Genomic DNA, 13,416 nt, shown 5'->3' on the forward strand with positions numbered 1-13,416 from the left:
GTAGCTTTGGTAAGGAAAGTCTCAGGGAAGAACCTGTTTTTTTTAAACTTCAGCTATGATGTTGCCTTACCTGGGAAGCTTGGCTGAATGATTTTTGTCCTGCTGTAACTTGTCCTAATTTCTTGTAAGTTAGTTCTGTAGATGAATGAAAAGGAATTGAAAAGGCATGGCAAGAGAGAGCCATGGTCCTTTCTCCTGTGATAGCTCCCAGGATAGGATGAAGAAATAAACCAAAACTTGCTCTGGCTGCAAGCCTTCAACTTCAGTTACCTGAACTTTATTTTGGCCCATGGTAGAGGTGGGATCAGGTAAAAATAGTGATACATCATTGCTTTTTCTCATATTTCAAGGTGCAAGGGCTTAGAATTCAGTCTTTTCCTATTTAAGTTGCAAGTAAACAATGTGAGAGAGTGCTTGTTTCTGATGCAGGTATCAGAAGTCTTGAATAAAACATTAAATAGGTCACAGGAGGAAGAAAATGGGATTTAGTTTATTGGGAGAAATAGAGGTAGTGTAGACAACATGAGTTAGAGGAGATTTTTAATGAAGTCGTGGTTCAGTCCCATATATGCAGATAAATCATGAACCTGAGCAGACAAAACCACTGGATGCCCTTAGGGTTTTGTGCCATGGAAATTGTATCTGCAGTCCCTTTTACTTACCCCTGTAGTGAAACTTCCTGTGCAATTGGATAAAGGAGCATTGTAAAGAAAACAATGTATATATTATGTTAAGTGTACTGTTAATTAATGGCATGTTTTTTATAGTTGTCTTTGTTTTTAACAGTTTGAGTTTTGTCCCTATGTACAGCCCTTTCTTAAATGTGGAATATTCCTGTCTGCCTTTTCACTTTTACCAGCTGTCATATACCCTTCCCTGTCAGTCCCTGTCTGGAATGGAGATGGGATAATAATGTTTGCCAGGGCATCAGCAAAGGTAAAAGAAACTCCTGAGGGGCTCATGGCTGTGGGGCAAATCCACTGAACTGCTTCCCCATCACAGGATCCAGCCTGGAGTTTCTGCTGTACCCAAGGATTAGTTGTCAGGGATGGGTAGAGGAGGAGATGACAGTGGTCTGTGTGCCGAAGTGCTTGGGGAGCCCTGTAAATGTCAGAGAGCTCAGCAGACCGTGGGCTGGAGATCCTGCTGTGCCGCTGACCTTGAGCGAGTCGCTCCCCCCCTTGCCCTTTCTTGGGCCATCTCGAAGAGCTCAAAATAGAAAAGGTCGGCATGGCCCCGTGCAGTGATGAGAAGCCTTAGCTGGGGCTTCAGGGAGCTGCTCTAAATCAAGTTAACAAAAGTAACAATTGGATCAAACTCACCCCTGCTCTTGCTGGAGTATTAAGGGCTGTTCAACACTCTGGCCACCACCCAGGTACTTAGGGCACAGCCTGAAAATGGTTGAGGGATCGAATTGAATGAGGTTGCTTACATGATATGTGAGTAGTAAATGAAATTCAATACATGCCAAATAGAATTTTTAGAATTTAGTGATTAGCTCTGCAGAATGTATTTCAAGTAGGCATCTGTGGCTGAAAATTCTCATTTCTATTCTGTCACAGTTCTGTCTCAAGAAATTCTGTCTCAGACCTTGTCTTTGCCTTGTACTGCATGAGAGCAGAAGCTGCTCTGGAGACCTTGGTGTGGAGGCAACCTCCTTCAGAGCTGCAGACTTGTATAGTGCTGTCTGGGCTTGGAGCACCAGCAGAAAGGAGGTCCTTTGGCTAATATCTGTGTCGCCCTTACAAGGGGCTTTGCTGATGGGCTATAAGAGGACTCTGCTGGAGACTGGGATGGTTTATTCCCCTTGTTGCAGTCATTGCACTGCCTTGGGCTGCATGCACAGGAACGGGGATAAAAGAAAAGATATTAATTTATTAAAAATCGAGGTGGAGTCAGAATTATTTGAGTTTTTATTGAAATTCTGTTTACACTGCTTTAAGGGCTTTGCATAGAGCAGTATTTGTGAATGTTTGTACTGCTCACAGATTTTTCTTATGCTTTTCCCACGCCATGAATCAAGCCATGGTCCAGAACGCTAAAGAAAAAAAAAGAATATGGAATACAGAAAAAATATTGTCAAGGACCATGGAGGGGAGAAAATTGCCAGTAGGCTAGCAAACCAGTCCAGCAAGGATGGTGCAATTCAGTCTTCGTTACACATTAGGTTATTCAAACAAAAAAACCCCAAAACCCCGAAACAAACAAAAAAAAATCACCCCCCACCCCCCACCCCCCGAGGATATTTAAGATTTTAATTACTGCACAGAACACAGAAGTGTAAATATGCTTGCAGCCATGCTAAGAGATTGTTTCAGGTTTTGGAAAGTAACTGATAGAGATTTAGAGATTTATTTGTGACAGAATGAGGGAAACTGCAGATTCTCATAGGTTTGTTTCTGGTGCACACTTACAAAAACAAGAGATGTTTTTTGAAGACCTCCTAAAAATCAGAACCTAAAAAGTTTAATAATGGCCCTGAAATCAAAGCCCAGGCCTATTGCTAGACACAGAAAACTAGGATGACATTGAAACGTTTTGAATGCATTATGGATTATGTAGTACAAAGGAAGGTTCCTTAAAGTTTTTAGCATTCTTCTTTTTGCTAGAATTAGTGTGGTTGAGAGATACAAGATGCAGTGGCTTTCTATTAAAGCTAGTTTTTAAATTCAGAAATGTAATACAGATTTTGCCATACAGGATTTGACTACAATCATAAGAGGAAATCAGGGAAAACATAATTCTGAATATGTATTTTTATTTGCAAATTTCTTACTATATAGCAACTTTTTCTTATATACCAGAGAGTTGCTCTTTGTAAGTCACAAAAAGCTTCAACCCTCAACTGCTCCAGGTGGTGTGTATTAGTGCAGTATGCAGGAATAATCTCGGGTTTATTTCATGCCAAAAAATACAGTAATCAGCAGAGCTGTTCCCTGAAGAATCCTTCACATGGATGTAAGAGAACTCATGCTTATTCCAAGACACTGAGTTGTAGCTATTTATCAGTAGAAATACAGTTTGAAAATACTAATTAGTTTTGAAATTAGTAATGACCTTTAGGCTGAGTGCTCAGATAAAATGCAAGTAGGAGTCAACAGAAAATACAGCTCTACATCCAAACACTAGAGCAACATGTTCATTATCTCTGCAGTTCTTCACCTAATTAATTCTTCAGTGTCTTTAGACTGAAATTTCTAAATCTTATATTTTAAATCTTACATTTTCCTAAAGTTCAGTTTTACAAGGAAGAGCTAAAATTTACTAGGCATTATATGGACCAGACCCTTTAATGGGTTTAGCAAAGGTCTTGCACACAGTCCTTGGCAATTCAGTTCTACAGAGACCCCTTAGTGCATCCTCCTCTTTGAAATGTCCAGTCTGAAAGAAAGTTGCTATCTTACTCTTTTCCTCCATGTGTTTTCTGCACAGATGAGCACCTGCCACCAAATAGCTCAGTTTCCAGCAGGACTGATCTGGCACCCCCTCTTTCTTTTTCCTGGCTTTTTCTCTTAGAGAGGCAGCAGCACGGTCATCACTGCTTGCTGCTGCTGTAGCAGGAGAAGCACTTGGGTCCTGCACCTCGTGCCTGGGGGAGTTGTGCTACAGCTGCCTTGCTGCAGCCCCATGGCAGCAGCTTTCCTAGACTGCGTCATCTAGCCCACAAGAGGCTTTGCAAAAAGCTGAGGTAGAGCATCTTGGCTCTTACTCTTGGGTTTCTTCTTGTGTCTAAGCCCCCATCAGCTAACCCACTCCAACCCAACCCAAAATCCGACACAAAGCCAAAGCTAATGAGGTTTGAAGGCTGACATCTGATGGCATTGCAGATATTTTTTTTTTTCCTTTTGAACAGTGAGAAATTTTGATGAACAGTATTTTGAATGAGCAGCATACTTACTGGTAAATACTGATGGCATTTTATCTTTCTACTTGCTACCGTGTTGTAGTTCCTGAAGGTGCACAGTTGCATTACAGTTTCCATATATTCATGTTTATTATCTCAACCTCCTGATAAATTCTTTCTTTCTTTCTGTTCTTGCATTGCAAAAATTTTTTAAAAAAAGATTTAGGTGGTAAAACCCATTAAGATTCAAATACATGACTGCTTATTAATATAATTTTTCAGTGCTAATTTCCACCAAATTTTGTATTTAACTTTCAATATTTCTCATCTCAGAGGCAGCAAGAGAGCATTTGACTACATTAAAATTATAAGCTGTGCTCTCATGATGAATTCAGTATAAATTTTGATGAGTGGCATACGCTGAGACTGGATGCAGTCAGACAACTTAGGTGCTAATTTGCAGCCTGACAAGTTTAGACATGACAAGAGTCTAAATTCTGTTTGCTTTTATACAGATAGCATACTGGAGTCAATAGAGAAAGGGAGAGACAGATTTTTGACTTGACAACTTTTAACATCAATAACATTCTCACTCAGGAGTTCTTACTCAACATATATTTCTAATGGGCGCTCTTGTCATTGAATGGAATGGGGTTTAGTTCAAGCAGCATTCAAATTCCAGGCAAAGTGAAAAGCAGATGAAAAGACCCAAACCATAGTAGGTTGAATGTAATATTTGTAACATTTGAACAGAAAATCTGATCTCAGTTGAAGCCTGAGGGGAAGAAAAAAAAAAGGTTTAAAAATGATACCATCTAATCTGAAAAAATTAAGCCTTGAATAGAGCTATCGTCATCTTGTGACGATAATATGACATCACTACATGACTGAATTAAAAGAATTTAAGAGTTTCTTTTAGCTACAGTGCTGAATTTCATGGGGTTTTGATATTTGGTTTGAGGATAATTGCAACACCTATGAATAGTTTTCCAATTTAAGTTAATGATGTGCTTTCATTTTTAATTGACTGTTTTATCCCTTCTGAGAATATGAAATGATTTGTATGTGAGGTATGTTCAGATTCATTGATACCACAGACTTCGTTTTTTCAGTATGCTTTGTCTACATCTATTGTAAATACTTCTAAAAGAAACACAGAAAAACATTTTATTAAAAATCTTTTGGTTCCCTTTTCAATTTATAGTAGTGTTATCCCAGGTTGCCAACTGTGAGAGAGTTGCAGGTGAAGTGTGTGATCTGTTTCCCTCCTGCAGAATGCCAACGTCAGTACTGTGGGTTCAACAGTGTGACAGGTGTTGGAAAATTTCAAAATAAGACATCAGAAAAATTCCAAATTTGATACGTCTTCCTGCTGATTTTCTGCCCTTTATAGTGTTTCTGTGTAGGCCCTGTTTCTTCAGAGGGTTTTGCTATATCAGACCCCGGTTGTGTTTGCGAAAAGCAGGACTGCAGCCCCAGGGCGATGCAGAGCGATAGGGTAAGAGCAGGCAGTGAAGATTGCAATCCCAAATATGTGCTCTCCCTTCCGCTCAGCAAATGTAAGCAGATGCTAGCAAGCCATTATCGCCTGCCCATCCCAAAGAAAATCAATTTGTTTTGTTTCAGTTTACGTTTGTTTCTCGCTCATTATTTATAACGTTCGTTTGTCATTTTTGTCATTTTATAGAGCTTCCAAGAGCAGCTGTCAGGATCTTAAGCAACATGACATTCCTTTTTGTGAGTTTGTCATACACAGCTGAGAGTGCCATTGTTACAGCTTTTATTACCTTCATTCCCAAGTTCATCGAGTCACAGTTTGGCATCCCAGCTTCAAATGCCAGCATCTACACTGGTAAGGCATTGCCACGTAGCGTAACGTTGAACAGGTTGACGTTCTTTGACTGATGAAAAAAAATCAATGTAGGAATGGGCTGGAAACATGCTTGTTAGAACAGGTGGTTGGATCCAGCTTTATGTATTTGATTATATATTCAGGCTGTTCTTTGGTGTTTGCTATGTGTGTTTAATAAAATGTAAGCCCATTTAGGTTATTAAAGGGCTGGGGCTTTTTACATAAGCCTAGACAGACATCTTCTCATGTGTTAATGGTCTCCAGGGAGAAAAGATGCAACAAAAGCAAGATAGAAAGCCCACAGGCATTTCTGTGGTTTGTGTGCCTTAAAAGATCCTTTAAAGCTGTTCTTATTTTATGTGAATTTTATCTTTGATCTTTAAAATGTCCTAATCTCTCTTTTTCCCCAGTGACAAGTTGCTTATCTGTCCCTTCCTTCATTTATCTCTCTGCTCCAGGCCGATGGTTTTCTCCTTAGCTACATATGGAGTGCACAGCCATCTAGTCTTGTCAGGAGAGCTCCCAAATCCTCTCCCACCTGTCATTTCAGGTCTGAGACTGCCCTTGTACAGTTGTGACACTTCCCCTGCTACTGCAGCAACAATGTACAGCCAAGTCCAACTTCTAACTAAGCTACAAACCACCAAATTTTAAGCTTTATACTGCTCTGCAGGAGGAAGAGATAGGAATTTCCCCAGGGAAAGGGGACAAAATGTGCAGAATTGGAACATGTCATGTAGATCATCTCCCTTCTCTCCTACCTGCATCAAAGATACTTGTCTTTATAAGCATCTTTTTGACTTTTCCATAGTGCTTCCCCATATAGAATAACTCTTAATTGTGAGGCAGGTTCTTTGCTCTGCCATACTTCCAGATATTGTGCCTGAGAAGGAGTGATGGAGTGGAGAGTGAGTTCTGGGAACAGGGGTGAAGTATGGGGGTGAATCTGCCCAGGGGCATCAGCCAAGGAACAGACGAAAAGTAGTAGAAGAGAGACAGAGACATAGACACCTCACATAGGAATCATTTGTCACCTGCAGTGGCTGAAATAAAAGTGAGTAGTCTTTCTAGAGTGCAGAGAGGAAACAACCCAGAAGTACCATGCGGTGACTTCTGTTTGAGAGCTTGCTGGGATGAGAGTTTCTTCAGGGCAGGAAAACCCTGTGTGCTGTATGTAAGGAGGAAATGTTGATTGATGGGACCATGATTCTGCCTGAAGCTTAGGGTAGCTACACATGCATAGGAGTTCTGCTGTAATGAGTCTTGATGGGATTGCTGCTCCATAGCTCACTTCATTCTCAGGATAAACTAGAAACATTCTTGACAGACAAAATATTCAACAGCCAGTAAGGAAAAAAAAATGACATGACCATATTCAGGGCGTGAAGCTATTAACATCTGTTGTGTTCCCTGTTATAAATTGCTTGATAAATACTATTATAAAACAGAAGAAGATGAAGTAACTGAAGCTGGATGTGCAACATGGACAAGTCAGCATTCTTTCCACAAGCCCAGTTCCTAAGCTTAGCATTACAGTCAGCAGTTTTTAATTTTATAAAATATTTGTATGGGAAAACCAGGAAAAGGAATCTGGAGATTCTGTTTTAGATTGCTGTGGGCTAATCTAGTAAAAGACATGTCCAGTTTACAAGCTTCTGGTTAGCAAAAGGAGGCCTTACATGGTATTTCTATTACTTCATCTATGCTTCACATGTACGTCACCAGCTGAGTACGTGCGCTTGCTGAATCTCCTTATGTTGCTGATATAAATTTCTTATCAGTCATTTAGCATCTCAATTCATAATCAGGAATTCTTTAATTAAGTCTCAGTTTGTTTCTGTATTTAAACAAACCTGGCATGAATCATCAGCAAAAATGCTGTGTGCCAAGCTTCATGTCTTGAACTCGTGCAGCTTGTGCTGCAGTCTTGTCTTGTTTGGAGTTTTGTCTTTGGTGTCTGAGCAGGTGGCATACAGCCTCCAGTCCTTCACAAGTCAAAACAACCCCCAAAAATCCCCACTGAATTTTGGCTACAGGTAGATCTTAGACAAATTCAGGTTGAAATTTCAGGTGTTTTGCTAGCAGGTTTACTTGTGAAAAAAAAAAAAAAAAGAGTTAGAATTTAAGTGATTTGTAATGGTAAGAACTGCACACTATGTATTATAAAATATCACTCTGGTGACTTCTGATGAAATGGTTATAAGTGGATTGGAGCTACCTTTAGTTCTGAAAAAGACATAATATATCTCAGACAGAATTGGTTTGAAGATCTCCATGGGAAGTGTAGTCCTCTTAGCAGATATTGCAGTTTTCTGTTTCCAGACTGTTTGTAGCTGTTAAGATCATCTTTTGCCATGGTGGAAAGCCTCAAGTGCTGCAGCGTCCTGACAAGAGTAAAAAGGACAAAGCTTGAAAATTGCTGACTGAAAGCTGATACTGCCTTGGAGCACTGTACCCAGGAGTATATTTGGCAAATGCACAAATCCTGTAAGCCAAACTGTCATTATAAAATGAAGGAGAGTGCAGTGCAACAGCTTAGTATCAGATCTTCAGCTTTATTCCTCTAAATGCCTTTGAAAAAAAAGAATGCATGTCCTGATTAGATGTACAAGCTTTGCTTTGCCCTGGAAGCCCGTCTAGGAGTGCACTGCAGTAGCTGCGTTACTTTGACAGCACATCACTTCTGATTTCACATCCCCTGCAGAAAGAGAGGGGTGTGAGGATGAAGATTTTGTACTTGGGGTAAAAGAACCTGTCAGATTTCCTGACACACAGGGTGGAATGAGTGCCTCTCTCTTCCATTTCCTCCCAGAGAGAGTTTCTCCATTCCCAGCTCCACTTTCATGGAAGAATTGGTCTTTATACTTCTTCTGTGTAGGTTTTCCTTTACCTTTCCATCCTGCTGAATGACAGCAAGCCTTGGTGGGCAATTTGCTCACATTCTTCTCTTCATTTTTAATGTTCTGATCTTCATGCTGTGGCAGAGAATGGATGAAAACAGCAGTGCAGTGTAACACACTGATGGAAGACCACTAGCCTAGTGCCTCACAAAACATATACATGCTCAGTTTTGACAAGGTGCTAGACATCCACACACAGAGTCTCAGTTCCAGTGAAAGAAAGGCTTTTTTTAATATTCATGCCCTCAAGAGAATAAGAAGGAAAAGGCAAATTGTGGTCCAGAAGAGGATAAGAACTCAAAGCTAAGCTATATGGTGGAAGAAGAACAAGACCTTGAGGATAATTTATTGTCAGTCAGCTAGATCCTTAGTTCCTTAGTTCATATAACAGGTGCAGCCACAAATTTGGTCCATGGCATTTGGTTCACCTGAGGGGGGTGATTTAGAAGGCATTGCAAGTGATCCCAGTCTGCCTGCAGCAGGGATGTTGGCTTCACTGACACAGATTTCATAGCCTGCTACACTCCGATGGCTGAGTTACCGTGTTCACCCAGGGAGAACATTTTCAGTGCAAGTGAAAGGATTTGCATTATTTCTTTCCCTCGTTCATATTCAGTCATTGAAAGTGAGAGATAAAACAGTTAGAGAGAGATAACAGCTTTGAACTTTGTGCAAATAATTTCATTCTCCTGGAAGGATTTCTACATTTAATTTCTGCTCTTAGGATAAAGACTGTTTTTGATTCTGTGAAGGGTTGTTATTATTAAGAATCATCCTCTTGAAATAACATTTTATTTTATAATGCCATTGGTGATGGCAGTACAATTAATATGGCAACTGTTTTTTACTTCTTGTTTTTACTTTCACAGTAGTTTGATAAATGTACTATCCCCATTACATTTAGATGCATTAGCAGAGAATGAGAATGCTTTGCAATAATATTAAAGATATTTGCAAGTGATAGTCATACCAGCTTCTTTAGAAAGCCCAGTGTCTTTAAGAATTTTGATTATAAAGTTCAGTTGCCAAAAGTTGTTCAAATTCCTTATTTATGTGGAACATATCTTTATTAGATAAGACTTAATTTAAAGACCTTCTCACATGTCAGTGAGAAGCAAAAGCCAAAGGAAGTGAAGAAGTACAAGACACTTGCTGACTTACAGCACCTCAAGCCCTGACAAACGAGGACAGCCTTGTGATGTGTTGCTGAACTGCCACTTTAAAGCAGCAGCGGAGCAACAAAAATTTCATAGGCACAGCACATCTTTTGAGTTTTAAACTTACCCTAATATCAATTCTAGTATCTTAATTTCTTTAGTTGCTTTTGATCAGTTTGCACTCCATGTGGCTGTGCTGAGATGAATGGGGCTGCTGATGGCAGAAAGTGCCATTCAACTAGAGTGAAGCACCCAGAAGGCAGCACGTGCAGCCAGGTTCACGCCTGCACTCTCAGGTGGGAAGGCTTCTGGGGTCCTGCCTGGAGTATTAACACTTGTGCTTCACTGGAATTAATAATCAGAATAGGAAGAGGGAGGTTCGTCTCCAAATCTGGATTTCTTCAAATCTGCAGTACTTAAACTGGAGCAATGTGTATCCCTTCTCCCCATTCTAAAATAAATACAAAGCAATGTTTCTGCTTGTAAGTACAATAGTTCTCTTATAGCTCTCTGGCTGCTGGTAATATCATAAGGAGGCTTTTATTAATTCTTTGACAACACTCCAGAGATTTGAAAAGTCTGACTCAGTTTGCTAGCTGAGAGTCAGACAATGGAGATCTTAGTCCAGCATTTGTAGTCATCTAACTAGGGAATGAAACCCGTATTTGTGATTAATGCCATTTCTCTAGGTCCCGTACTAATGTTGCTCGATTTTCCTCCTGACAGGTGTGATTATTGTCCCAAGTGCTGGTGTTGGTATTGTCCTAGGTGGCTACATTATAAAAAAACTGAAACTGGGAGCGAGAGAGTCTGCAAAGTTGGCGATGATCTGCAGTGGTGTCTCTCTGCTGTGCTTTTCAACTCTCTTCATTGTTGGATGCGAAAGCATTAATCTAGGGGGAATAAATATACCTTACACGACTGGGTAAGTATCTTGGAATCATCTGTGGCAAAACCAGCTTTTTCCAATAAGCTGGGTAAGGAAATGTACAAAATGCCCATGTCCTGAAGAAGTCACATGTTCAAATGAGAAACCAGTGAGTATTGCTGTGTAAACACACGCTGTTACTATGTAGCCCTCCTGTTTTACATCTGCTTGGTGATGAATCCTATGCAATAACTCACAGTTTTGAGGGATGGCACAATGCATTAACATGGATCTTTTGTGCCAAAAAGTTATTTTTGCAGAAAAATAAGAATAGTATCTTGAGTAGATTGCTCAGAGTTTAGTTGGTGTTTTGAAATGTTTTCTTTTATGCTCATGAAGATTGTGAAAATACTAAAGGGATTAGACAAGTAACTTTGGAATAGGTTTGTTTATTGTCACGGTAATACTGTCTTAGGTCAACAGTTCCCATTTGAGAGGAATCACTTGAGCATGTGCTGTCAAAATGAGCGGTGTGGGCTGTTTCTGTGTCCCTTGCTAGTTGTATGAATGCTCTTCAATGCTGGCTGGGTCATAATGAAGACAGGGACTAGATGGCAATGCTTAAAGATACATTGAGAATCAAGAAGGCTGTCATGAAAAAGAGGATGTGGAGGTGGGAAGGTGTTGGGAGTGAGGGATTTAGGCTGTGACATTAAGAAATGCATAGAAGGGCACTTTTAAAAAATAAGGGATTTTTGGCAGGAAGACAGTGCAGCAAAAGTAGTCAGTTTACTGGAAGGTAATTCCTCAGCAGCCTGGTCTTTCTTGTTTTGTACATTAGCTTTTCCCCAAAGTTGCTTTCTTTGTGTAGCTTAAACACAAGAACACAGTAAACATTTGAAGAGTGCAAACTTATGTGAAGCAATGTTTTCCCCTTTGCTTTTACATCTGAGACAACGTCTACTCTTTTATTTATGGTTAGATGCTGGGTGTCAGATCTTTATGAGTATCTTGCTTTTTTAGGGCTCAGCTTTGAGTTCTTAACGTTTTGAGGTTTGGAAGAATGTGTAGAAGTGTGGAGCAGGAAAAGAGATGATCAAATGGGGGAAAAAAGAACTACAATGGGGCAGTGAGCAAGGCAAATGAAAAACAAAAAGTAAGTGGGAAGCAAGGGAGGAAGAGAACAAGACACTGTTTACACAGAGAATATTTTCATTGTGTGTTGCTGGGTGTTACTAAATTGTTGTCAAGTACTGATCTTAGAGCAAGGAAACCCAGCAACTGAGAGTTATGAGCTGGTGGAAAGCTGGTGTACTCCTCTGTATTCTTAATACCTGGAGTTACAGCTTTGTGCTGATGGGCTGACTGTAGAGGGGAATAGTGTGGCAATGTAATCTGTGTCTAGTGGGCTGCAGAAGGAGAAAACAGGGATGGAAAGGGGGTGGAATGCTTTGACTGTCCACCTTCTATTGATGTTTGTGACAGCCTGTGGGAGTAGATGAAGGATTGAAAATTATCAGGAATTAAACCATAAATTTCAGATGGCAATTAACTGTGTGGCAAGTAAGAATGTCCCTGTTTGAATAATGAGAAGACTGTAGTTTTCTGTCCGTGAGAAAGTGTTCTTTACTTCAAATCTATTTCTAAATGGAAGACAAGGCAAACTATTTTTATTTGACTCATAACATTTACACTGTAATTTTAAGAGTATCAAAATTGCAGTAAATAAGAACATCTGCAGTAAATACATAGCATGAATTGAAACCAGAGTCTTGTTTTCACAGCTTTTCTGAAAGTCTGCAGAAGCATTACTTCTTTACCACCTTTGTCTAATTGCTTTTATTGAGACAAGACGTGAGAGAGTAATGGCAGAATTCTGGAAAGAATCAAGTTACATCAACTCTTTGAAATCAGCATGAAAGTCACTATGCTTAGACAGTAATGTCTTTAGAATTTGAGAACTGCCAGCATGCCGTAAAGCAGGGTTCAGGACTTTTCTGTCCCAGTCCTATATGATTTTTTTAAATGCAGAATTCAAATCAAGATTTATTTTCAGAATGATAATTAAGAAGCAGTACTACACATAAATGAATCTTGAATATCTGACACGATAGACATTCTTTTAATCCTCATGGTCAATCATTTGACAGCCTCAAACTATTTACTTGGTAGGCAGCTCTTTTACCGAGACATCAAAGAATGTTCTTGTTCATGTAACAAAAAAGCATGCTTTCACTTTGAGGTTTAATAAAACACATACTCCATTCTCTAGTTCCAATGCAGTGCAGTGCATGGACATCAAAGCCGTCTCAACAGGCTAGATCGCATAGGAGAAGAGCTACAGCTATTTTGTGCAGAGTAGATTGTCTTGTACAATGCTCTCCCTTTACATGGCTATGCTGGGTCTGATGTCAGAGGTACCTGCACTGGCAGCAGCCCAGAGGTCTTGACTGCACTGAGTGTAGACATACTCTGCAGGAGATTCCCCTCTCCAAAACTTCTCTGGACAAGCATGTTTAGTTCTGCTTTTCTTTTGCATTTAAAAAGTAGTTCTTTTTCTTTGATGAGTGGAGCTGTAAACCCATGCAGAGAGTTTTACATGAATGAGCTGGGTTTTAGTTAGCATGGAAGTATGTCTGTACCAGTACTCAGCAAAGCAGGCAATATGTCCTAATTTGGTATATTTCATAACTCAGTATTTTTCTAACTGGACCAGCTGTGAGGAAGTGGATGGGACCTGGAGGCATGCACAGATTAGAATACATTTGCAAGGATTTTCTGCTGGGTTATGTTGG

The 13,416-nt window shown here is 39.9% G+C and overlaps 1 protein-coding gene across 1 annotated transcript in view; it reads left to right on the forward strand.

The window, feature by feature from the left end:
* The window catches only part of SLCO5A1 (solute carrier organic anion transporter family member 5A1), a gene marked incomplete at both ends in the record, with an annotated part of 70,149 nt that overhangs the window by 41,437 nt on the left and 15,296 nt on the right, over positions 1–13,416 (forward strand). Inside the window, 2 exons of the mRNA XM_084280422.1 lie at positions 5,532–5,696; positions 10,480–10,678. Coding sequence (XP_084136548.1) covers positions 5,532–5,696; positions 10,480–10,678 — 364 coding nt within the window. The remainder of the gene's footprint in view (positions 1–5,531; positions 5,697–10,479; positions 10,679–13,416) is intronic.

This window comes from Gallinula chloropus (assembly GCF_964237585.1).
Source record: "Gallinula chloropus genome assembly, chromosome: 2".
In the NCBI taxonomy this organism is placed as follows: domain Eukaryota; kingdom Metazoa; phylum Chordata; class Aves; order Gruiformes; family Rallidae; genus Gallinula; species Gallinula chloropus.